General features: G+C 42.6%; 1 protein-coding gene across 1 annotated transcript; it reads right to left on the minus strand.

Moving 5' to 3' along the window:
* Positions 1-27,763, minus strand: LOC137282864 (rasGAP-activating-like protein 1). Its single transcript, XM_067814581.1, has 20 exons — positions 27,645-27,763; positions 25,723-25,779; positions 25,380-25,493; positions 24,383-24,450; positions 22,481-22,616; positions 22,149-22,230; positions 21,253-21,387; positions 20,875-20,975; positions 20,383-20,497; positions 19,293-19,449; positions 18,762-18,826; positions 18,507-18,616; positions 11,938-12,127; positions 10,908-11,045; positions 10,159-10,294; positions 4,807-4,988; positions 3,997-4,146; positions 2,543-2,678; positions 1,493-1,613; positions 1-516 (listed from the first exon to the last, which is right to left on the minus strand). The coding sequence occupies exons 1-20, from the start codon at positions 27,710-27,712 to the stop codon at positions 330-332; spliced, it is 2,448 nt and encodes an 815-aa protein (XP_067670682.1). The 5' UTR covers positions 27,713-27,763; the 3' UTR covers positions 1-329.

The following is a 27,763-nucleotide window of genomic DNA, read 5'->3' on the forward strand; positions in this document are numbered from 1 at the left end:
TTTGTTTTTACAATATCTTTGTGAACTGCAGCCATTGTGTCAGTGATATTTTGACATTAAAGGAATAGGACTGTTGTTCTGATAGATTTTTTAAATACGACTGCTGCCGGGAGCTGAATCTGGAATAGAACTGTAAGTGGGACACATACCATGAATGCAATCATCATCAGACCATGTTTCACAGTTGTATTTATGGCATGTTCATACATACAATTGTATTCCTGGTATTGAAAAGCTGTTTTGATATGTCAGATGTATGTTGCAAATGTGCAGGAATGCTGCTGCTATTTTGACATGTTTGAGATTCATCTGGATGTTTCTAAGCACTCCTAGTGATGGAGCTCAGGCATTTCACGGAAAGTCTCATGGGACATCGTCAGCTGTTCAATGACATCCAATATCTGACCAATAGTTTTCAGCTTCTTGTCTATGGGTTGACCTTGGCTAGTGACGCAACCCTCTGAGCCCTCTGCTCCCCTTCTGGTCAATTCCAGCTGAAGCTCGATCTGTTCCTTCCTGTGAGAGAAAAAGAAACGCAATGTAAGTAATATCTTCCACATGTTGTTTGCCATCCTTCTAATACTGGGCTCAGTATATGTTTCACTAAGCCCCCCTCAGAATTTATCTTCAGCAACCCGTGCTGCTAAAGTTTTTCTTCTGTTTCTTGTTTAAAGCTGTACTCTGCAATAGGCCAGCTATCTGGTGGTGGTCTGCATATTTGAATCTGGACCAGACAATCATGTGATGAACAACGAAATCTATGCTACTGGGATATGACTTGCATCAACCCAGAAAATGAACTTTACCACCCGATCCTGTTAGTTGCCTCTAATGACAAGCTGGGATTTCTGAAAACTTGGTCTAACCTGGGGACCGTTTCACAAAACTCTATGTTACTCTATAAGAGGTACGAATGCTAAGAGAAAAGTCACTAGATCTTAGGCTAATGATAGTTTTGTGAAACTCAGCACTGGACCTTAATGGGTATGCTATAATATAAAAAAACATGTTCTAATATAATGTATTTTACAGTAGTTTTAACTATCTCTATACATTAAAAATAATAAGAGTAGAGTGATGATCAGTTTAAGAAAACAGATTGTTACAGAAAAGATTTTGTAAATGACTATTAAGTACACTTGCAAATGTTAAATGTACTGCAGGCCCCTGATGTATTTAAGTGAGTAATTTGAGCAGTTTTGCGCCACACTGAGCAATATTCCAGCAAAATTTCCATGACGGTGGTCTGTAAATAATGAAGTCTGGACCAGCCAGTCAAGTGATTTACATCATGAGCATCGATCTGCACAACCGGGATATGATGACAAGTGTCAACGATGTCAGTGAGCCAGAGTGCTTGATCCTGTCAGGCGTCACTTACGACAAGCATGGGTTACTGATGATCAGCTCTAACCTGGATCTGCATGGGCCACTTTTTAAGGAGTGAATAAAGATTGTGACAGATGTATGAGTAGGTTGATGAGGGTCTGACCTGAGGTCGTCCCTGCTGTTGAGGAGTTGTGAGAAGATGATCTGCGTCTCCAGCCTCGGGTCCAGAGGATCCTGCCAGTCTCCCAGCATCACGCCGTGGTATGTCTGACTGCACCCAGTAGCTGCAGTACAACAAATTACACGTGTGAGTGAGTGAGTGAGTGAGTGAGTTTGGTTTTACATCATTAGCTACTTTATCATCATCAAGAGGGTAAAAGGCCTGCTGTCAATAACAAATCAAAAAAAGCTATTTCATGCAAAATTATGTGATGATACCTGTAGGCAGCGGCTTGTGTAATTGGTGGGCTGTAGATGGTGTTACATCTGTTGGCAGTGGCACCTATGGGTAGTCAGGGACGGGTAGTTATACAACTGTGCCCAGTAGCTCTCCTGTGGGTAGTGATGCGTGTGGGTACCAAGCTGTAGGCATCTATGGGTAGTGTGTCACTTGTAGGTAGTGACTCACCTTGGGGTAGTGACTCACCTGTGGCACATGTGATTAGTGTGTCACTTGTAGGTAGTGACTCATCTGAGGGTAGTGGCACTTGTAGGTAGGAAGCTGTAGGTATCTATAGGTAGTGTGTCACTTGTAAGTAGTGACTCATTTGAGGGTAGCAACACTTGTGGGTAGCAAGTTGCACACATCTATGGGTAGTGTGTCACCTGTAGGTAGTGACTTATTTGAGGGTAGTGGCACTTGTGGGTAGCAAGCTAAAGGCATCTATGGGTAGTATGTCACTTATAGGTAGTGACTCACATGAGGGTAGCGACACTTGTGGATAGCAAGTTGCACACATCTATGGGTAGTGTGTTACCTGTAGGTAGTGACTCACATGAAAGTAGTGGCACTTGTGGGTAGCAAGCTGTATGCATCTATGGGTAGTGTGTGACTTGTAACTACTGACTCATTTGAGGGTAGTGACACTTGTGGGTAGCAAGTTGTAGGTATCTATGGGTAGTGTGTCACATGTAGGTAGTGGCTCACCTGAGGGTAGTGGCACTTGCATGTAGCCAGCCATAGGTATGAACACATTGATAGGTAGTGACTCACCAGTAGGTAATAGCCTGTGACAGCAGCTCCACTTGTCCCCCTTGTACACCCCAGGATGGTAGGCTTCAACTCGACACTGATTAAACTGACATGTCTTCCTGATGGCAGACATCCAGGAGGTAAGCTCATTTACATCCTGGGAGGGTAGAAATGAAAAACTTACAATGTCACATCATATTTGGGGTACAAGGAGACAAGTAAACTCACTAACAGCACCTCCTTCACATCCTGGGCAGGTGCAAGAACATTTGGGCATGTTATTCAGCTTTTGACCAAATGAAATCCAGGTATTGCCAAGTACAGTCTGATGACATATAGGATCAACATCCGACTATATCCACTGTCTCTGAGTAACACAACCTGAGCATCCAGACACAGGAAATGATGGTGGCCAAATCCAATGAGCCATAACATTTACATAATGGTACATGGTGATGGCAGTATATGAAAAATCCCCCAAACCCAGTCAGACATCAGGGCTAGAAAATTCAAAAGGTTACCAGGATTTAACCAGACCAGACATCAAGATATGGTGAATTTAGTCAAAAATATGGACAATCTAAAATTTTTACCAGACCATTGGTCTGGCTAGCTGTAAATTTTGACTGTCTGTGAGAAATCTTGCCCGTCTCTGGCTGTTGAACAAGCCTGATTTTCATACACTGGTAATGGTGCTGAAACCTGGAAACTGAATTGGGGGCAATCCTAATATGTTTGACTGTCACTGTAAACATGGCTAATTATACAAATCTGAAGTGTGCTGCTCACTATACATTAGCCATCTCTTGTTTTCCAAGAATAACTGCATGTGAGGTTTTTGTTTTGTAAGGCAGACCTCTTCCCAAGTTTTACTTTTCATTAGTAAGACCTCTTCCCAGGTTTTACTTACCGTATATGCACATCAACATTCAACTGATATATGAGTTTTTGAAATCAACTGAAAAATATCATTCAAGATTATGTTCAAAGTGCAAATGTTTTCCCAAGCAAACTTGGAACTGCAGCTTACAGATTCATATGCAGACACTCTACCACATGGCTACTGGCCTCACAAAAGAAGTGAGATTGAATTATCTATTTACAGTTACTGTCAGTAAATTGATTTTACTTGCGCTTCAGTTATAGTTATGTAGCTTCATTAAATAACCATCTACATTGTAATTATCTATCACTGACGGTATATGTGTTAGCGAAAACACTTCTTTTTGGTTTTGGTAGACAATGTAAAACCTCCACCCCTCCAAATTTCCCTCCCCCTCTGGAGAAGTGGTCGCTCCTATACATACAAACCTGGCTGTCACAAACACTAACTGGTAAAAAAAAAATCCCAAACTCCCTAGTTGATTCACAAACCAAACAAAAATGTCAGTTAATAAAAATATGAATGTTCTTGCACAAAAGTGTGTAAGCCAATCAGCCTACATTCTAGAATAGAAGGAATGAATGAGTCCAACCTTGGCCTGAAAGTAGAGGATGCCGTAGTCCAGGTTGTTAGTGTCCTCTGGGTCACGGATGAGGATCTGACCCATGTTGGACTTGCTGAGGGCTCCATAGTCCAGCTTCTCTACCGCACACACCTGGGACACAGGGATCACCTTCCTTGCCTGGAAACATGGCAGTCATCATAAAACATGGAAAGAATGTGTACTACAAACACAGACTACCTGTGAAGATCTCAGTTAGAACTGGAGACCAAAACCTAGGGATGTCATCAGATGTACCTAATAGGATCAGGTTTTCAGGGTCACTGAATGGTTGAGGATATCGTATCCCAATTGCGTACATCAATGCATATAATGTTTATTACTGGATTGTCTGGTACAGACTGGACTATTTACAGTGCAGCATTAAACAAGACACAAACAGAATCTGGAAGTTGGGCTTACTAACTTTCTTGACACATGTCACCCTATCCTAACTGCCCATGTCAATTACTGGATAATATTGCTAGAATTTCTGTGAGTGTCGCATTAAACAAAAACAGAGATAGAAAGGACAAAAGTTTTGGTGATGCATTATTAAAAATCCAAAACAAAGCATATTTTTCTTCCAATAACAAAGTTTTCAAAAACATGCAGAAAACATCATCAAAGATTCCTTCACACTCAATGTTTCAAACAATGTTTCAAACATTTCTAGTATTCCATCAGGAAAATTCATTTTTTTAAACACATAATATTACAAGTTCATTTTATAAGGAGTGCTCTTCCATGTCCCCCTGAGGAGATCGATATGAAAAGCAAACAATGTCCTTGACCTCTCACCTCTTCTGACTGTGACTTTGTGTAAGATAAGGTGGATCGAGTGAGCCAGAAATTGCACTTCTTGAAAACGAGAGGCCGCAGCCATGACTTGGTCTTGTAGCGGCACTTCAGCAGCACCCCGTGCCTCAGTATCACTTCATCCTTCTGGTGGGTTGGGGACAGACCTGAACATCGGTGGTTCTCTGTACAAAACACATTCATACGTTACATTTCTTGTTAGCAGGACAAGAATCATCATTGGACTGGGGACAGACCTGAACATCGGTGGTTCTCTGTACAAAACACATTCATACGTTACATTTCTTGTTAGCAGGACAAGAATCATCATTGTACTGGGGACAGACCTGATCATTGGTGGTTTTCTGTACAAAACACAAGTCATACTGTACATTCTTTGTTCACTGCCACTTGCCAAGAGAGGTATATAGAAGATGGTATTCTAATGGGGATGATGAAGGGGCACCTGACGAAGGGGTAAGGAATAGCCCAGAAACATTGTGTAAATAATAAGGAAGAAGTTGACATCCATAACATTTTGTCTTACACTTGCCAACAGTATACAACTGAACTGAACAACCCAGATTACACTATCAAGACAAGAATTATAGTCTTCAGGCCAGGAATACCCTTCTGGCTGACACAGTACAATATAATTGGAATATTCAAACAAACAAACAAACAAACAAACAAACAAACAAACAAACAAACAGAAAGACATATATATGCTGCAACAGTTTGTGTTTCAATATAATTAAAATCTAAATATTTTAGATATTTAAATACTTACCTTACCATAGGTCTTATGCATTTTACCTCAAGCTACCTCAAGTTGAGACAGTCATTGATTTGCCATCCCCTTGATGGCTACCTCATGTAATCTACAAATGCAGTCACAGAAGTGACGTGATCTCTCCACTCGTGCAAGAGCACCGAATCCAAAATTCACTTTTACCGTCAACCGGAAGGTCCGAAGAGTCCAAAGTGGGGAGGAGCATCCAGCGTTGGGAGGGAGTCACCGCCCTATGGTAAGGTAAGTATTTAAATATCTAAAATATTTAGATTTTAATAAATTTTTAACTTACCTTACCATAGGTCTTATGCATATGGCTTCGACAGATGGATGGTGGTGTGGACTCCAGAGGACCATCCCTCAGCAAACAGTGCAATGCATCAGGAGAACTCGGGAAACCAATGCCAACGGTCTCAGGATAACACCTGGAACAGGACAAAGAGTAACCCAATAGAACTCCAAAGAAAAACCGACGCACCCTGGGGGTGAGGTTAATCTTAAGACCAACGGTCAGTAACAGCGTTATTACCTAATGGGCGGACGGTCGGGTAAGTTGCTGAGCAACCACCAGTGGACCAAATGACTGTAACCCCTCCACGTCTTCAACTGCCAAGTCCATCAAGTAGTGGGAAGCTAAGACAGTTGATGACTTCCAGAAACAGCCCTCCATGATCTGCGGTACCGTGCAATTCCGATGGAGGGCCATTGTAGACGCCAAAGCCCTGATCTCGTGCGGGTTATTTGCTACCGGATTAGGCAGGTGCTTGTTGTCGTAGGCCGCAAGGATTGTCGATCTGAGCCAGAGGGCAAACGTGTTCCTCTCCTTTGCAGGTCGACGCAAAAGGAATGAAGAGTCTTTTGCGGGACCGTCTCCTAGAGGCTGATCTTTTAATGTAACATCTCAGAGCTCTGATTGGACATAGCAGCTCCTCCTCCAAGTCATGATGACCCAGGACCGTAGATAAGGGAGGGATGGAAAATAACCTGTTGGGTTGCCCGGGAAGCTGGTTCTTAGCCACAAAGTCCCATAGCAGACCCAAATGGACTCGTCCAAAGCGGATCTGTGTGACATCAAGAGCATGGATCTCACTGACTCTAGCCGCTGTTGCCAATGCTAGTAGGAAAGCCGTCTTCTTGGATAGGTGTTCAAAAGAGGCTTCCTCTAACGGCTCATATGGCGGTCCTCTAAGATGTTGTAGAACGACATTAAGATCGCAAGCTGGAGGACAAAACTTGGTATTCTGGTCTTCCAGCTTGAAAGCTTTGAGAAGCGCAATAAGTTCTGGTACCTTGGAGATCTGTTTATCACTTGATTGCAAGGACAGAATTCAATGCTGACAGATAGGTGCCTAAGGTACTGCCTCTGAGATGTTTAGAGTTCCGTAGAAAGAGAAGGAACTTTGCCACAAACTGAGGGGATGCTGTCATAGGATCTTGAGATCTTTGTGCGCAAAAATTCTTGAATGAGCGCCATTTGTCGTCATATAGAGATAGGGTAGAAACTCTATAACGCTCGCCACGCGTGTGAAGTAGCCCTTAGCCTTTAACGCCCTCTGCTAATGACCCATGCGTGAAGATGGAATCGCAGTGGATCCGGATGCAGTTGTCGACCGAGGGGACAGGGTGTCTGCCAAAATGTTTTTGCAACCGGGAATGTGACTAGCCACGATCACGTTGCTGTCCACCAGATCCGCTAAGAGGAACATCTGGTCCAGAAGTTGTTTGGATCAGGTCGTACCCTGATTGCGAATCACCCACACGACCGTGGAGTTGTCGGACGCCACCAGGAGCCTGGAGCCTGTTAGAGCCGGCAACCAGTGATGGACCGCTAGGATGACTGCCTGCATCTCCAGGTTGTTGATATGCCACTCTCTTTCAGCGTCTGACCACAGCCCTGAGGTTGTCTGGCCGTTCAAGTGAGCGCCCCATCCCAGCAGGGATGCGTCTACAAACAACTCGTGGTCGTGGTTGAAGCTTGTCAAACAAACACCGTCGCAGATGTTCCACTCTACCGTCCACCACCTGAGGTACCGATGCAGGTGCTGAGGTAGAAGAAACGATGACTGGAGGTCGTTCTCCCGAATAAATGGTAATAGGAACCTCTGTAGTGGGCGCAGCATAAGCCGTCCTCTGATGGTGAGGTCTTGCGCCGATGTCAACAGGCCCAACAGAGACTGCCACTCTCTGAGGGTCAAGGGTAGGGACAGAGCTCGATCCGCAAGGACGAGAATCTTCTGTCATCAATCGGGAGGGACCCTGACAAGATTGAGCCGGGTCAGGAATAACCCCTCGATGAATTATTGTGACTTCCAATTGTGACTTCTCGGTATTGATAATCCATCCCAATTGATGTAACAGGCGTGTGGAGAAGTCCAGCTGTTTGTGTAGCAACTGAGGATTGCAGTGATTCAGAAAACAATCGTCGATGTAAGGATTGAAGTCTATCCCCTGGAGGTGCAGGAACCGGGTGACAGGCAGTGTGATCCGAGTGAAAAGCCACGGGGCCGTAGAAATTCCAAACGGCAGCACCCGCCACTGGTAGTGTACTCCGTTGAATATGAAACGCAGGAACTTCCTGTGACGTGGAAATATGGGAATGTGCAGGTAAGCATCCTGTCCGTCTAGGCTGGCCATCCAAGCTCCGGGTGACAACTTGGCTCAGATCTGTTCCAGTGATGTCATCCGGAAATGCGGGGGCTCGGCTAAATACTTGGATGCTTTAATAGTTGGATTTAAGGACAATTTCGCAAAATCCGAGTCTAGCAAAGCTACAGCATCCACCACCATGGGGTGAGGTGGAATAAGTTATTCGGGAGACAGGTGAATCGCCGCCGGGTTGCTTGAATCAGCAGAAGGTGAAGGACAGTCCGGTAATCTATCGGCAATCCATTCAAAGACAGCAGCTAGGGGAGGATAGGTGGCATCACTATCACCATCATTGCCAGGTTCCTCCTCATAATCTGGACAAAAGAACTGCTCATGATCCTCCCAGGAAACAGACGTTGATTCCCGTCGATCGCAAACGCTGAGACCTAGAGAGACGCCGCGGAGATCGGTCGTCTACTTCTGGTGCGTGAGTCTTCCTCTAAAGAGCACTTGACAGTGTTGGCACCGATTATCAATGGAGCAAACAGAGGACGCACAATCCGGACACCAGGGATGTGGGTCTTTGACTGACTTCTGCCCCTTGCAGATAGTGCAAAAGTGTCGAGTCATACACAGAAACAGTAACAGACAAGAAACCAACACTTGACAACATGTTGACACAACGCCAGGAGGAAAATACCCCTACATAAAAGTGTAGGAAATAATTGCACCCCTACATAAAAAATAGACACACCCGTAAGTACGGGGCAGCGATAAACAACAACCAAAATGGCTTCCTTTGCTGTGCTGTAATTAATGGCAAAAAGGGTATTATAAATACCAAAAACTCAAGCTATAAAGACCAAAACATGGACAAGTACATGGAGGACAAACAACCAGCAAGTTGAACTACCCCCACGGACGCCATGCCGCTCTCACACACGACACAGACAAACCCATGCCTGAGTGAGAGAAAAAGATAACACGAGGTAGCAAGGTAAGTGTAATTAAATACTTGTTTGACTTGACATACATAATGAGGGGATACAAACCATACCTACCAAAGAGTAGCGACTTTATTGAAACTACACAAAGTAGATACACAGCAAACCAACATGTCCGTTCGCACGCACGCTTAAGGTAAAAGTGAATTTTGGATTCAGCGCTCTTGCGTGAGAGGAGAGATCACTACACTTCCATGACTACGTTCGTAGATTACATGAGGTAGCCATCGAGGGAATGGCGAATCAATGACTGTCTGATCTCGTTTAGCGTAGCTTGAGGTAATATGCATAAGACCTATGGTAAGGTAAGTTAAAAATTTGAGTCTTAATAGTACAGACCCATGAAGATCCGGGCTAGAACTGATCTTCAGTAACCCATGCTTGTCATAAGAGATGACTAACGGGATCGGGTGGTCAGGCTCGCTGACATGGCTGATAATGTCATCATATCCCAGTTGCGTAGATCAATGTTCATGCTGTTGATCACTGGATAACCTGGTCCAGATTCAATTACTTAGGGACTGCTGCAATATCGCTGTAACACTGCTGTGTGTGGTGTAAAACTAAAGGCACTCACTCTATAATGCATCTGTACACTCAACAGCCATGTTCCAGTATATTTCCTATGATACATTTTGAGTAAGTGAGAGAGTTTTGTATTATGCCTCACTCAGAAATATTCCAGCTATATGGCAGCAGTCTGTAAATAATCGAGTCTGGACCAGACAATCCAGTGATCAACACCATGAGCACTGATCTGCGCATATGGGAACTGATGTGATACATTTTGAGTTGTTAAGTTGATAATCATGTAGATGGATGTTTGATAGAGAAATGTAGATGGATGTTTGATAGAGAAATGTAGATGGATGTTTGATAGAGAAATGTAGATGGATGTTTGATAGAGAAAAGAGCTTTTGGTTTCTAAAACTTGATCACACTCATACCAATAATTTCAGCAAGTTCACTTACTGTCAGAATCAAATACTGTTACCAGGTCGTCGATGAACTCTCTGACACAGCCAACATAGTTATGTATAAGAGGTGCTAGGGGTTCCAGCCACGACTCCTTGCCCTGAACGTTCAAGTTCCCCATGCTCTGGGTCAGCTGCAACAAAGGAGAGGGCTCGAAATGTTTAGATGCCAAAAGAACTAACTGTAGCTTCAGAAACAAGTCATCATGCCTCGGCATTATGATTTTCTAAACATGCTATAGCAATGCAATAATATCTATTGCTGTTTCAAACCAAGCTTTTGAGTTGTTAACATGTACGTCACTACTGGCAAACAAGGATAAGTTGAGAACCAACCCGACAAGTGAGCTGAATTAGCATGTACGAGTGCTGCCCACATACCATTGTGAGCAAAGGGGCCCCAGGTTGTCCGCGATGAAGTGTACTTAAGTGTGGTCTTATTTTGCTTTCAGCAGTATTCCAGCAATATCATGACAGGGAGCACAAGAAATGGGATTCACACATTGCACCTATGTTGGGAATGGAACCCGAGTCTTCGGCGTGACAAGCAAATGCTTTAACCACTAGGCTCCCCACTGCCCCAGAGGACACCCGAAATGTTTTTTCCACATTGTACTTATGTAGGAAATCTGACCGGAGTGTCGTGTGACAAGCCCACACATTAATCACTGTGGTCCCTCGAACCCACCTATCCTGAGCCGTGTGTATACTGTAGTGAGTCATAGATATGATGTAATAATGACCTACCTTTGCCAGGAGGGTGAGGGTCCGACTGATCTTCCTGTTGGCGTGTACAGGGTGGAGGGAAAACAACTTTGGGGACAAGATGGCCGGAGCAAAGAATCGGAGGAAGAGGAAGCCGCTCACAGCCAGGTATGGAATGTCCTATACAACAATGGAGATAACTCTGTCTGTAATATCTGTTGTCTAAAAGGTCCTACATGTGTATTCTGGTACAATGAGTTCAATTCAATTAAATGCTGAGATACAATCCTGCAGCATTCGAAATTAACTTTGGTCCTCAGGCTGACTGAGAAACAATGCAGCGGTCCAAAGCCCCGAAGCCGACTGAAACCCACAGCTTTCTGGGGGTCCTTATGGCCGACAGCCTTTTTATCCACAATTACTAAGAGTACTGTTTTTCAGAAAATATTGTGCAGTAATATTTAGTTTTTCTCTCGATCAGTAGCTGTTGTCTGTAAGTGAATCAGCTATCATTTTTGAAGAGGCAGTTCAGATACTGAGATATGATTTTTTAACCTTGAACAAGTTTCCAGTTAACTCTTTCACTCAGTTTTCTAAAGCATCACATTTTTTGTTTGTTGAGAATTACTGATATTGTAGATAAAATATTGGTCAACACATTCTAATCAGGATCCACAACTGTCTATGGTTCTGGGCCCTTAATCAATCGATTGCGGAATTGTCATGTACTCTCAGTGCACAGCTCCAACATGTAAAACACCATTACTCAAAACAAGTGTCTTTAAGGATGAAAAATGTCAGGTACCTGAAGCAGCCAGATCCAATCTCATGTTCATTACTTAACCAATCACATTTGTTGCGTGAAGGCAGGCATCCCAGTTACATGAATTCACTACAGCATTCTATGCACAAAATGACAATTATCGGTTATTATTAGCTTTTACAGACCCAATAGATTTAATGCAAAGGAGTAAAACAGAAGCCAATAAAGACACATTGTAATGACAAAAGCTGAATAAATGCTGTCTAAAAACTATAGGTGCACAGTTCAAAGACTGCACTGACTTCCTACCTCATACTCTGTCTCCGGCCACTTCTTCCTGACGGTCATCTGGAGGTTGCGGAACACTACCCTCATGATGTGGGGGCAGTCACGGGCGGAGTGGATGATGCGCTCCATGATGTCCGCCATGTAGCCCTCCAGCACCTCCTGACTAGACTGGAGGATGTTTTCCTCCGACTCACGGTGAATACTATGTCGTCTGCAATACAATACTGGGAATAAGACACTGATGGGGTACTGACAACCTCCTGACTAGACTGGAGGATGTTTTCCTCCGACTCACGGTGAATACTATGTCGTCTGCAATACAATACTGGGAATAAGACACTGATGGGGTACTGACAACCTCCTGACTAGACTGGAGGATGTTTTCCTCCGACTCACGGTGAATACTATGTCGTCTGCAATACAATACTGGGAATAAGACACTGATGGGGTACTGACAACCTCCTGACTAGACTGGAGGATGTTTTCCTCCGACTCACGGTGAATACTATGTCGTCTGCAATACAATACTGGGAATAAGACACTGATGGGGTACTGACAACCTCCTGACTAGACTGGAGGATGTTTTCCTCCGACTCACGGTGAATACTATGTCGTCTGCAATACAATACTGGGAATAAGACACTGATGGGGTACTGACAACCTCCTGACTAGACTGGAGGATGTTTTCCTCCGACTCACGGTGAATACTATGTCGTCTGCAATACAATACTGGGAATAAGACACTGATGGGGTACTGACAACCTCCTGACTAGACTGGAGGATGTTTTCCTCCGACTCACGGTGAATACTATGTCGTCTGCAATACAATACTGGGAATAAGACACTGATGGGGTACTGACAACCTCCTGACTAGACTGGAGGATGTTTTCCTCCGACTCACGGTGAATACTATGTCGTCTGCAATACAATACTGGGAATAAGACACTGATGGGGTACTGACAACCTCCTGACTAGACTGGAGGATGTTTTCCTCCGACTCACGGTGAATACTATGTCGTCTGCAATACAATACTGGGAATAAGACACTGATGGGGTACTGACAACCTCCTGACTAGACTGGAGGATGTTTTCCTCCGACTCACGGTGAATACTATGTCGTCTGCAATACAATACTGGGAATAAGACACTGATGGGGTACTGACAACCTCCTGACTAGACTGGAGGATGTTTTCCTCCGACTCACGGTGAATACTATGTCGTCTGCAATACAATACTGGGAATAAGACACTGATGGGGTACTGACAACCTCCTGACTAGACTGGAGGATGTTTTCCTCCGACTCACGGTGAATACTATGTCGTCTGCAATACAATACTGGGAATAAGACACTGATGGGGTACTGACAACCTCCTGACTAGACTGGAGGATGTTTTCCTCCGACTCACGGTGAATACTATGTCGTCTGCAATACAATACTGGGAATAAGACACTGATGGGGTACTGACAACCTCCTGACTAGACTGGAGGATGTTTTCCTCCGACTCACGGTGAATACTATGTCGTCTGCAATACAATACTGGGAATAAGACACTGATGGGGTACTGACAACCTCCTGACTAGACTGGAGGATGTTTTCCTCCGACTCACGGTGAATACTATGTCGTCTGCAATACAATACTGGGAATAAGACACTGATGGGGTACTGACAACCTCCTGACTAGACTGGAGGATGTTTTCCTCCGACTCACGGTGAATACTATGTCGTCTGCAATACAATACTGGGAATAAGACACTGATGGGGTACTGACAACCTCCTGACTAGACTGGAGGATGTTTTCCTCCGACTCACGGTGAATACTATGTCGTCTGCAATACAATACTGGGAATAAGACACTGATGGGGTACTGACAACCTCCTGACTAGACTGGAGGATGTTTTCCTCCGACTCACGGTGAATACTATGTCGTCTGCAATACAATACTGGGAATAAGACACTGATGGGGTACTGACAACCTCCTGACTAGACTGGAGGATGTTTTCCTCCGACTCACGGTGAATACTATGTCGTCTGCAATACAATACTGGGAATAAGACACTGATGGGGTACTGACAACCTCCTGACTAGACTGGAGGATGTTTTCCTCCGACTCACGGTGAATACTATGTCGTCTGCAATACAATACTGGGAATAAGACACTGATGGGGTACTGACAACCTCCTGACTAGACTGGAGGATGTTTTCCTCCGACTCACGGTGAATACTATGTCGTCTGCAATACAATACTGGGAATAAGACACTGATGGGGTACTGACAACCTCCTGACTAGACTGGAGGATGTTTTCCTCCGACTCACGGTGAATACTATGTCGTCTGCAATACAATACTGGGAATAAGACACTGATGGGGTACTGACAACCTCCTGACTAGACTGGAGGATGTTTTCCTCCGACTCACGGTGAATACTATGTCGTCTGCAATACAATACTGGGAATAAGACACTGATGGGGTACTGACAACCTCCTGACTAGACTGGAGGATGTTTTCCTCCGACTCACGGTGAATACTATGTCGTCTGCAATACAATACTGGGAATAAGACACTGATGGGGTACTGACAACCTCCTGACTAGACTGGAGGATGTTTTCCTCCGACTCACGGTGAATACTATGTCGTCTGCAATACAATACTGGGAATAAGACACTGATGGGGTACTGACAACCTCCTGACTAGACTGGAGGATGTTTTCCTCCGACTCACGGTGAATACTATGTCGTCTGCAATACAATACTGGGAATAAGACACTGATGGGGTACTGACAACCTCCTGACTAGACTGGAGGATGTTTTCCTCCGACTCACGGTGAATACTATGTCGTCTGCAATACAATACTGGGAATAAGACACTGATGGGGTACTGACAACCTCCTGACTAGACTGGAGGATGTTTTCCTCCGACTCACGGTGAATACTATGTCGTCTGCAATACAATACTGGGAATAAGACACTGATGGGGTACTGACAACCTCCTGACTAGACTGGAGGATGTTTTCCTCCGACTCACGGTGAATACTATGTCGTCTGCAATACAATACTGGGAATAAGACACTGATGGGGTACTGACAACCTCCTGACTAGACTGGAGGATGTTTTCCTCCGACTCACGGTGAATACTATGTCGTCTGCAATACAATACTGGGAATAAGACACTGATGGGGTACTGACAACCTCCTGACTAGACTGGAGGATGTTTTCCTCCGACTCACGGTGAATACTATGTCGTCTGCAATACAATACTGGGAATAAGACACTGATGGGGTACTGACAACCTCCTGACTAGACTGGAGGATGTTTTCCTCCGACTCACGGTGAATACTATGTCGTCTGCAATACAATACTGGGAATAAGACACTGATGGGGTACTGACAACCTCCTGACTAGACTGGAGGATGTTTTCCTCCGACTCACGGTGAATACTATGTCGTCTGCAATACAATACTGGGAATAAGACACTGATGGGGTACTGACAACCTCCTGACTAGACTGGAGGATGTTTTCCTCCGACTCACGGTGAATACTATGTCGTCTGCAATACAATACTGGGAATAAGACACTGATGGGGTACTGACAACCTCCTGACTAGACTGGAGGATGTTTTCCTCCGACTCACGGTGAATACTATGTCGTCTGCAATACAATACTGGGAATGAGACACTGATGGGGTACTGACAACCTCCTGACTAGACTGGAGGATGTTTTCCTCCGACTCACGGTGAATACTATGTCGTCTGCAATACAATACTGGGAATGAGACACTGATGGGGTACTGACAACCTCCTGACTAGACTGGAGGATGTTTTCCTCCGACTCACGGTGAATACTATGTCGTCTGCAATACAATACTGGGAATGAGACACTGATGGGGTACTGACAACCTCCTGACTAGACTGGAGGATGTTTTCCTCCGACTCACGGTGAATACTATGTCGTCTGCAATACAATACTGGGAATGAGACACTGATGGGGTACTGACAACCTCCTGACTAGACTGGAGGATGTTTTCCTCCGACTCACGGTGAATACTATGTCGTCTGCAATACAATACTGGGAATGAGACAATGATGGGGTACTGACAACCTCCTGACTAGACTGGAGGATGTTTTCCTCCGACTCACGGTGAATACTATGTCGTCTGCAATACAATACTGGGAATGAGACACTGATGGGGTACTGACAACCTCCTGACTAGACTGGAGGATGTTTTCCTCCGACTCACGGTGAATACTATGTCGTCTGCAATACAATACTGGGAATGAGACAATGATGGGGTACTGACAACCTCCTGACTAGACTGGAGGATGTTTTCCTCCGACTCACGGTGAATACTATGTCGTCTGCAATACAATACTGGGAATAAGACACTGATGGGGTACTGACAACCTCCTGACTAGACTGGAGGATGTTTTCCTCCGACTCACGGTGAATACTATGTCGTCTGCAATACAATACTGGGAATAAGACACTGATGGGGTACTGACAACCTCCTGACTAGACTGGAGGATGTTTTCCTCCGACTCACGGTGAATACTATGTCGTCTGCAATACAATACTGGGAATAAGACACTGATGGGGTACTGACAACCTCCTGACTAGACTGGAGGATGTTTTCCTCCGACTCACGGTGAATACTATGTCGTCTGCAATACAATACTGGGAATAAGACACTGATGGGGTACTGACAACCTCCTGACTAGACTGGAGGATGTTTTCCTCCGACTCACGGTGAATACTATGTCGTCTGCAATACAATACTGGGAATAAGACACTGATGGGGTACTGACAACCTCCTGACTAGACTGGAGGATGTTTTCCTCCGACTCACGGTGAATACTATGTCGTCTGCAATACAATACTGGGAATAAGACACTGATGGGGTACTGACAACCTCCTGACTAGACTGGAGGATGTTTTCCTCCGACTCACGGTGAATACTATGTCGTCTGCAATACAATACTGGGAATAAGACACTGATGGGGTACTGACAACCTCCTGACTAGACTGGAGGATGTTTTCCTCCGACTCACGGTGAATACTATGTCGTCTGCAATACAATACTGGGAATAAGACACTGATGGGGTACTGACAACCTCCTGACTAGACTGGAGGATGTTTTCCTCCGACTCACGGTGAATACTATGTCGTCTGCAATACAATACTGGGAATAAGACACTGATGGGGTACTGACAACCTCCTGACTAGACTGGAGGATGTTTTCCTCTGACTCACGGTGAATACTATGTCGTCTGCAATACAATACTGGGAATAAGACACTGATGGGGTACTGACAACCTCCTGACTAGACTGGAGGATGTTTTCCTCCGACTCACGGTGAATACTATGTCGTCTGCAATACAATACTGGGAATAAGACACTGATGGGGTACTGACAACCTCCTGACTAGACTGGAGGATGTTTTCCTCCGACTCACGGTGAATACTATGTCGTCTGCAATACAATACTGGGAATGAGACAATGATTGGGTACTGATGAGCTCCTAAATAGACTGGACGATGTTTTCCTCCCAGTCACGGTAATAACTATTTGTCGTCTGCAACACAACATCGGGAATAAGACACTGATTGGGTACTGATGAGCTCCTCCTCTTACTATTCCAATAGGAAGAGAAACATTTTCCTCTGGGACACGCTTCTGTCTTGGACTTTCTACGGGATGACAAGAGTTATCTTCAAAATATTTCTTTCATTCAAAATTACAATGCACTACAGCAAGACATGAATATTCTTTAGGGTTTGCTTCTGTTTTCATGTGATAGGCAGACAAGTAGAATGTTCTGGGAATCCTTTTGTTTCTTGTTTGTTGTTGGACACAAAATTCTAGGTACCGGCCATGATCAGGACCAGACATTCAGGTACAAATATAGTAAACTATAGTCATAACAAACTAAAAGGGACCACTAATTTCAGTTCATTTTAATTTCACAGTTCACAACACACATTTCAGTCAAAATATACTGCAAGAGGCCCAAGCCTAGATTTGTGAGGCTTTCTTAGCAATAAGACAGTTGCTTGCACCAATCATTATCATCAACTTACCACTATCTTAGTGCTAAGAGAGCTTAAAACATATAGGCCCAGAACTGCACTAAACTATTTCATTAGTTCACAAGACCCCAAAATGTCCTATAACAACCCTTGAAATTAGTCTCTTGGGGGTTTCTGAGCCCTTATATTTGAAGGACAAGGTTGCATGTTGTCCTGTGCATAGTGCGTTGGGCGTGGACAGTCTTTGGATGGGTGACCCTGTTTGGCAGCTTGACTCTTGACTGAGTTTCTAGACTACAGACCTGTCCCACAACGAAAAGCATGTGAAACATGTTGTCTTACCTTTGGCAAGTGATTTTGTTCAAACATGCCTCGGTTCACCCACCAGAAAATGGGCACCTGGTGCTGTAAGTCATGTGACTATAACCTTCCAGCGCCTCATAGCTTGTGCTATCTCAGATAATACTGTGCTGTGCAAGCACTTGCAGCAGACACTTAGTGCCTTTAATATACTGCGTTATAGAAATACACCCATTATTACTGTTATCATTATGCAACCCTGCTGCTGACCTTCTGACACTGTTGACTCTATGAGGGTCCAGTTCCACAGTCTTCTTCTCACTAAAGATCCGGTCGATCTCATTGGACAGAGTGTGATGGAGGTATGGCATTCCTACAATCTGCAATTACCAACCACCATCAAGCAATGAGCTTACAGAAGACAGGAAACTCAATTCCACAGAAAGGATATTACCATATTACTGGAGTATCAACACAAAATTCTTAGAACCTTCAAAATATCCTAGGTAATACTGCAGAGCATACCTTCATAAACTGGTCCATGGACTTTGTAGCAAGAGTGTTCCCCCTGAACAGGGTGTTTGGATTGGCTGAAGAGGAAAATGGAGAGGATATCATCAGATTATAGAAAAGTTTGAAATAATTTCTGAAATGTGTCACTACACCTATACTTGTTTTGAAAAGTTTTGAAAAAATGAAATCTCACAAAAGTAAGCATTCATGTTTATTTCTTCTAATTCTGTCTCATCTATTAAATCACATCAAGCACATCAAGGGGGGTGGGTGTGTGTGGGGTGTCAGTCGTTTATGCGTGTCCCCAGGTCTCGGACAGATGGTTGTTTGCTGACCTGCATTCTCTGCGTCACACTAACAGTTGGGAGTGCGTGAGTATGGTTTTCAGCAATATTCCAGCAAAATTACAGCAGAGGACACCAGAAATGGGCTTCACACAATGTACCCATGCCGGTAATTGAACCCGAGTATTCTGCATGACAAGTAGATGCTTCAATCACTAGGGCCACCCTGCCTCCTCTGACTGTTGTGACAGCTACATACCTGTATCTTCCACATCTATGCGTGTCACTCGGTCGAGGAAGTCGACTACTATATCATGGCTCAGTGAGAACCTGATCAGTGATCCAGCAACCTCGCTGAGCTCTAGAGTCCTGTTCTTGGCCAGAGTGCGCCATATGTACATGCCTAGATTGTAGTTCTGCAATGAGATAGGTCACTTGTAACCCTGACTAATATTTTGCAATTGTGTTGTCAATATCAATATTGACCAAGATATTTTATGGATTAATCTTCTTTAATCCTTTCAACACAATGTTTCCAGGTCATTACAGATCACTTCATCAGGGGAACTGACAGTTGATACTATGATGTCGAGCTTACGACGTCATAACTGCAATATGTCTATGAAGAGGTTGTAAACATTGAAGCTGTACATTGAAGCTGGCTAGATATTCTCAAAATGTTCGTAGCCCTACGAACTTCATAAGCCCATACTTAACACATTGGTTACAATCAAAGTTAAGAATTCTTAGGGCTACCAACATTTTGAGAATAAGGGCCCTGGACTTTCAAACATGGTTTTACACTTCCATGTGAGATCAAATTATGAAATCAAATCTAACCTGATCAGTGTCTGTCCTTAACCCTGAAAAGCTCCAGGCCATGAGGACCAAGACCCATAAGAAGTCGTGAGTCCTGGTCAGAATTTGTAGGCCCTACATCTTAATATGGAAATAGTACTCTTAGTTACTGGGGATGAAAAAGTTATCTGCCATGGGGACCTGTAGAAAACAAAAGCTGTGGATCCAACTGGTTTTCAGTTGGCTTTGGGCCTAAGGACCAGAGTTAATTTCGTACAATGAATATGACACATACGTGCTTGTTGAACATATCACAACCCAGTGAACCTGGAAATAGGGCAACAATGGTTGTAGGACCATCATTTAGAAAAAATATGTTCCTCCAAAACATGTGATTACAATTGTGTGTTACAGTGAGGAGCGTCCAAATTTTGTTTCAGGACATTCAGCTGAATCTGATATTGCTGGATATTGAAGAAATGCATATGGTAGATGGCTACAAGGCTGTGACACAGGAGCTTGTAAGTGTTTGGCACTGCCCATAACCTCACCTCTGGTTTAATGGCCTGGAACAGCAGGTCAGTGATGGGATTGTAGCAGGACGTGGGCAGCACCAGCTCCTCTAACAGCTGCAGCTTCAGACGTAACTTCCCACGATCGATTTTACTGTTGAAACAATGAACAAATTAATCATCTTCCTACAACTTAACTTTCTGCTACCCTCAGAACTGTCCATGTCTGAGCCAGCGAATTGAAACCATGAGCCTGAGGTGTACTTCTGAAGATCAGGTCATCGATACCTAATCAATATTCCTTTTAAGTCAGGGCAACAGTACAAAACTGTTTGCCATTCCATAACGACTTTTAACTAGATCATGCCCTGTACTAAACTTCAAACTTGCTGGTTCTTACACACTGGGGACCTAATCTTTATGCCAATCATGATAGGAGCAGACATTGAGGTAATGGGAGCTGCATAATTTGTGGATAAAAATACAGACAGACATTGGAATTTACTTCAAGATAATTAGAGTGATCAGTACCTGCATCTGCGTATCTCAGTTGCTGTGAGGGTTTTGTGAGCTACTGAGTGCCACTTCCTAGTTGTACTGCCCTCGGGAATGTCATCCGCTCGGAGGTGGATCTACAAAGTATAATTGCCATTTAAAGTGATCTGATGTCAGATGAAGTCATCAATGCCTACCACTAGCATCACTTACTTGTCCACTGAAGTCATCACTGTCAACCATTAGTTTCACCTCCACATCAAATGAAGCTATCACTGCCAAACATTAGCGTCACTTGTAGCATCACAATTACCCTTCCCATCAAATCATCATCTACTCTCCCAAAGAAGTCATCACTGCCTAGAACTAGCATTACCCTTGAAGTCATCGCTGACAACCACTAGCATCACCTACCCTCCCCATGAAGTCATCACTCCGAATACGATCTTTGTCCATGACCGTGATCGTAACTGTGAAGTCAACATCTGCTGACGGAAGCAGGAAGGTGAAGGTCTCGTGCCATTCAGGGAATCTAGTCTTCTTCTGACTCTGTTTATAAACAAACAAAATACATCTCAAAACAGCATTATTGAAATATTTTCTACAGGGCAACACAACAGGCTTTCACTACCCTACAACTATATTCCTGAAATGCGAGTTATACAGAGGTTCATCCTTTCCAGTTTACTGTGTTTTGTTCTGACCCATGCAGAGGTTTCTATCCAAACGATTCCGAATACTACTTTTCCCTATGTTTGCTTCCGGGTAATGCACATGGAGCATAGCACGAAAGTGATAAACAGTCGCTGAAAATAGCAGCTTTGGAAATATTCAAAGATGTCATCTTGCGGAAATATTAGCTAATAGTAACCATGTCAACAGAAACAAGAAAGGGTATATACTGCAGGTCAAATATCAGTGCAGATTTTCGTCTGTTGAAGGATCATTGTCAGTGACCAGTGTATTTTGTAAGTCCCACCAAACCCTAAACAGTAGCCTTTGTCTGATTGGTTAAATCCATTTAGCTGTCTCGCATTTGAATGGACGGTCATAGGTCGCTCAAATGTTACCTGATGCGACCTCCTACTAGGTTTTGTTAGACCCATTGTAGGAATGCAACGAATAACACTGGGGCTAGGTTTACTTAGACTGACGTCACTTTTAGCAATATTCCAGCAATACCATAGATAGGAACACCTGAAATGGCCTTCACATATTTTACACCTGTGGAGGATCGAACCTAGTGTTTGGCATGATAAGCGAACTCGTTAACCACTAGGCTACCTCTCTGCCCCTGTATTAGCACTTACTGAGGTAGTTTTACTTTGGTCAAGGCATTCAATGGTGATGTATGGATCGGAGTAACCAGTCTTGTCTTTCGGAGCTAAGTCTCTGCAAAATACAAAGAACAAAGATAAAGTTCTGTAAACAAAATAGATTGATACATCTTCCATACAAACTCCAAAGCAGGAGTAAGTCCTTGCAAAGTAAGAGACTGGGATTAAGATTTGCCTCAAATCATAAGAGATATATACATGTTATATGGAACACAGACATCACTAAAATACACATATAAACAGATAATAAAACAGACCACATTGTTAAAGGTGAAAGACAGTAAAGCAGATACACAAGAACCCACCTGCCCTCCACTACAGTGAGAACCAGATGACTGCTGGACATGTTCTCAGAGGATCGTATTCCGTATTCTAGGAGTATTTCCCCCTGGATTTCCAGGTCCTTGTTTGCCTTCAGCAGGGGGAACCATCTTTCTAGCCCTGTGGTAACAAAAACAATCCAGTGACGACTTCTTCATGAAGTTTCAGTACTAAGAGAGTGAGTGAGTGAGTTTAGTTTTACGCCGCACTCAGCAATACTCCAGCTATATGGCGGCAGTCTATAAATAATCGAGTGTGGACCAGACAATGCAGTGATCAACAGCATAAGCACTGATCTTCACAACTGGGAACCAATGACATGTGTCAACCAAGTCAGTGAGCCTGACTATCTGATCTCTTATGACAAGCAGAGTCACCTTTTATGGCAAGCATCTACCCCGGACCTTCACGGATCCAGTACTAAGACACCATTCATAATTTATGATTGTGGGTTAGGGGTGGAGATTGGAGCAGGGTGTCACCCATTAAGTTCTGGGGTGGTTAGGGGGGTCAGCAATTCTGTACATGAAATTATTCAGAAATTATTATAACAAATTATGGGTACATGTAATTGATTTTGTACAAGACATGCATTGGGGGATGGGGTGTGTGTATGCATGTGTGCGTGAGAGGCAGACAATGACGTTGTTCAGAAAGTTTAAGGTCTGGCATAAAAAAACAAAAATCACTTCCCAGCCATAAATTAAGAAGGATGTTGTTTTGACTGTTCAATTTCGTGTGCAACAAGCAGGAAATCGTAACCAAGGTAACAGCCTTAGAAACCATAGACATAAATATGTTTGTGACATGATTTTGACAACAAAGTTGTGATATTTTCTCCACTACAAACACGCAGAGCTCAAGTGTCTGTAACAAGTGGGTTTCTTCTGATCTTCAATGTGTACTCAGATTTTCTAATACCAACCCTTTTTCAAAATGTGGGTATTTTCTATGTCAGTAATTAATGAAAATTGTTAATATAGATAACTATAACCAATTGTTTGCTGTTGGTAATTTCCTTTGCGCATTTGGGATGCTACAAATTAGGGATGTTATGATACATTCACATATTCGGAGAATCGAACCATAGCCCTTCATGATTACAATTCATTATTCATGGTCACCAGAACCCAATATTAATGAATATTTACAATTTTTTTATCAGAGCATATTTTACTTTAGCCCTTATCAATGGGAGACATGAAACAATGGAATTATGTACTAGCCTTGCAGTACTGCAAGTCCTGTTAGTTTGCAATGGCTGCCCATGGTACGATGGACTATAATTATTAGTCTATTGCATACCAAATTTGAGCGTCATGTCAGATTACTAGTATTTACTATGATAAATTAACAGTCAACATTGGGTTTTTGTATTGTGAATCAATCACTTACCTACAATATTACATTAGTGAATAATTATTCGTATTCATTACCCAATATTCATGATACATATTATATTCGCCACAGAGTGTATTCATTGGAGCCCTACTACAGAGATATTTTAGTGCATATATGAGGCAATCACTTTATTAGACTTATTTAGACTTCTGAACACAGTTTGGTTGGTTTGTCTTTCAATGCCACACACACCATTATTCCAACTATATGGTGTCAGTCTGTAAATAATCAAATCTGAACCAGACAATCCAGTGGTGAACATAATGAGCATCTTTCTATGCAATTTGGGTATGATGACATGAGTCAACAAAGTCTCCGAGTCTGACCACCCAATCCCATTAGTCACCTCTTAAGTCAAGCATGGGTTACTAGCATGAAAATCAATTGTACCAACATGGAAGAACATACGCTACCGTTATTCGCCTCTTACAACAAACATCGGTTACTGAAGATCAATTCTACCAACATGGAGTAGCATCAGTTACCGTTAGAGGACCTTTGCTCGTGAATCATCTGCTTCGTGATGGAGATTGTGCCGATGATGTCATCGCCACTGCAAGGGTAATTGTGTCATATTCATCACATACACAGACAAAACAATTTTTTACTGTTTTTTTGTTAATGCCACCTTTATGTGGCTTTGTTCCAGCTTTATGACAAAGGACCGTAACTAACAGATCAGGATCACACAATCACATGATTGATATCATGAACAACATTAGTAATACAAGTCACACTGAGTGACAGAGTTTAGCTTTACCCCACTTTCAGCAATATTCCAGCAATATTGCAGCGGAGGACACCAGAAATGGGCTTTACACATTGCACCCATGTGGGGAATTAAACCAGGATCTTTGGTGTGATGAGTGGATGCTTCAACCACTGGGCTCCTCCACCATTCCCAACAAGTAACAAGTCTGATTAACAGATTTATTATGCTTCCTTGTGAAGAACATAGTTTCCTGGGGATCTATTCTAATTCCTGGTTTGTCTTGATAAATATCTGAAATAAGACTAAATTAGGGTTTTTAATATTCACTCACATATTCAGTGAATCAAATAATAGCTCTTCATAAATTCAATACATTATTGACAACCACCTGAATCGATTATTCATGAAGCTTTCAAAAGGCGTGTTTATATTTAAATTTGAATATTATTTATCAAAATGAGATGTGCTAACTGGAAAATATTCACATTCCAGCCACAACAGCTTCCTTTGTATAGGAGAATTAACAATGCCAGTACACCTTGGGGCAGGGATGAGATGTACTCAGTTGCTACCACACTTGCCGTACACCTTACAAGGGATAGTGTGTGGTTTCTGATCTTGTTACCCCAGTATCCTCGGCAGTCGGAGGGGGTCTGACCATCCTGTCATGTTAGTCTCCTCTTTAAACAAGCATGGCATGCTGGAAACTGCCATAAAACCTGGATGTTCAAGGCACAAAGACAAAGGGTGCAAAAAGTGCACTGACATACCTGACTCTGTCCTCATCGTAGACGTAGATTGCAAGGTCACGGAAGCCGCATGGCATGTGAAGGGTGAATTCCTCACCCCACAGAGGTTCCAAGCTCTTATATACTGTGACTGTCCTGAAAACATTATATGCACCACATATGCAAACCATAATGTGTTGATTTGTATTGGATCAATTAAATGCACATACCTTAATCATTAATCATGATGATATTCACCAAAGGATTTTTGTATAATATATGACAGCATATTCCAAAATATTCATCATTTTATCATATTTACCATATTTACCATATTTACCATATTTACCATATTTACCATATTTATCATTCATGGCATATTTACCTGGCTATGACTTCATTATCAACTTTTAACACACAATAAGGATCACTTTTGCCATTTCTGAAAACAAAAACAATATCATGCTGTTTACCAAAGTGATAAAAACAATGGATTGTCATACATTGGAATCTGTCAAAACTGGAATCTCACAAATCCAAACCTTGTTCAGTATTACATTTAAGGTCCGATCCAAATTTTCTATGAGGAGTTACTGAATAATCTAATCCTCGGAAATGTCTAAACTGGACTTAACTGTGTTCGACCAGCGCTCAATTTAAGGACATGAAATTTGTTAGCAGGCAGTGGAACCCTGCGTAGCAACAGTGTATGAAATATGGCCTTTCCAACCATCTGACACTGGCTAAATTTTTTACGAATGGTCGAAATGTACAGCTAGCCAGCTCAATGGTCTGGCAAAACATTTTGATAACATGTTCCACATATTTGAGTAAATTCACCATATCTTAAAATTTAACTATTCACTGGAACTAAAACTTGAGGCATTTTCTTTGGATTGTCTGGTCTGGTCCATTTTGGGCTTGGTAACATTTTGAAGTTAAGAGGCCTTGTGTCTGGCCGGGTTTGGTACTTATTTTATACACTGGTAGCAAACCTGTTGCACCAGACAAAAACAGGTTGCACTTACTGAATCTTCACTTTATTCCTATTATGCCGTACTGAAGAACAGGCAAAGTGTCAGCTTGGGTCATCCAGGGTAATAATAATCAGATTGTTTGGGCGCCTCGAACTTGCATTGTGGATGGGGAAACGTACATGATAAATGGACTATTATTGTTATATGTTATCATTGTTATGTATGCATGATAACATATTCTAAATACACCTTATGACACATAACAACAAGATAATCTGTTACCATTATTTCATCAATTTAAGTCGTGAACTTGACTTAGCAGAAACTTTAATCTACCAAATTGACCAATCTCAACATGCCAATAAATCTAAAGTAACGGAAAACATGTGATGTATAAAGTTAAATATGAAGATGATATCATAATAACAAAGATAATTCAGGGATTCAAACCCGTATCAGTTTATATTCATGTTGTGTGTTTCCTGATGCTTTGGAACATGTGTCATACGAACAACTCTAAATCATAAAACGCACTTGTAAAAGACAACTCTATCAAAAAAATATAACATATAAACATATACAGCATTTTTGTGATGACACATCTCTAGTAACAATACTTGTAATGGCTGTAAATACGGTAGTTAGAAAAAGTAATATGTCTGGAAACAAACATATATGCAAACATAGAGCACATCCAGATGAGAAATATAATATCTATATTTGAATAAAATATATTTCATCGCAGTTTTCAGCTACCTCCTCTTCCTAATCAAAACCAACTTGTAGTTTTTTAAACAACCTATTGAATGTACATCATAAATCTTTTGGATAAGAAAAAACGTATCAAATACAACACTCACACACAAAAACACAACACATCAATATCATGTTTTTGTTAGACTCTACAGAAGGGACAGTGATCATGATTCATTAATTGCTTGTTGTAACATGCACATGCAACTGAGCTAACATCGATGACAAATATTGACCAAACTGAACCAAAAAAAGGATAAAGGCTTTCGATGTTCCATCCCGAATACTAATTGAAATGACATCACATTGGGTGGTGACGTCATCTGGATTAATGACGTAACGTCGCGTCTTATCATGCGATCAACTCTGCATTACACTAGACAGGGTGGCCAAATGCCATCGAATAGAAAGACAGCAGACACAAGAACTAGTAAAGTATCTGGTGACCAACGCCTGTCGATGTGACCACTGATGTCAAAAGATGAGTCAGAATGAAGTGAGCACCAGACCACAACGTCCCCAAACAAACACCCACTGACTATCTGACAGGGCTGATGTAAGAACAAAACACACTTACAGGTCTTTCGACAGCAAGTTCTTTGCTTCTGAGATTCGTAAGTAAAGGGTTGTGTGCTTAGAAAACATGTTTAGACGTTCAATAATTCGGTATCGAGCGAGTTTCTCATTGTTGTTTTC

The sequence above is a fragment of the Haliotis asinina genome, chromosome 1 (genome assembly GCF_037392515.1).
Source record: "Haliotis asinina isolate JCU_RB_2024 chromosome 1, JCU_Hal_asi_v2, whole genome shotgun sequence".
Lineage (NCBI taxonomy): Eukaryota > Metazoa > Mollusca > Gastropoda > Lepetellida > Haliotidae > Haliotis > Haliotis asinina.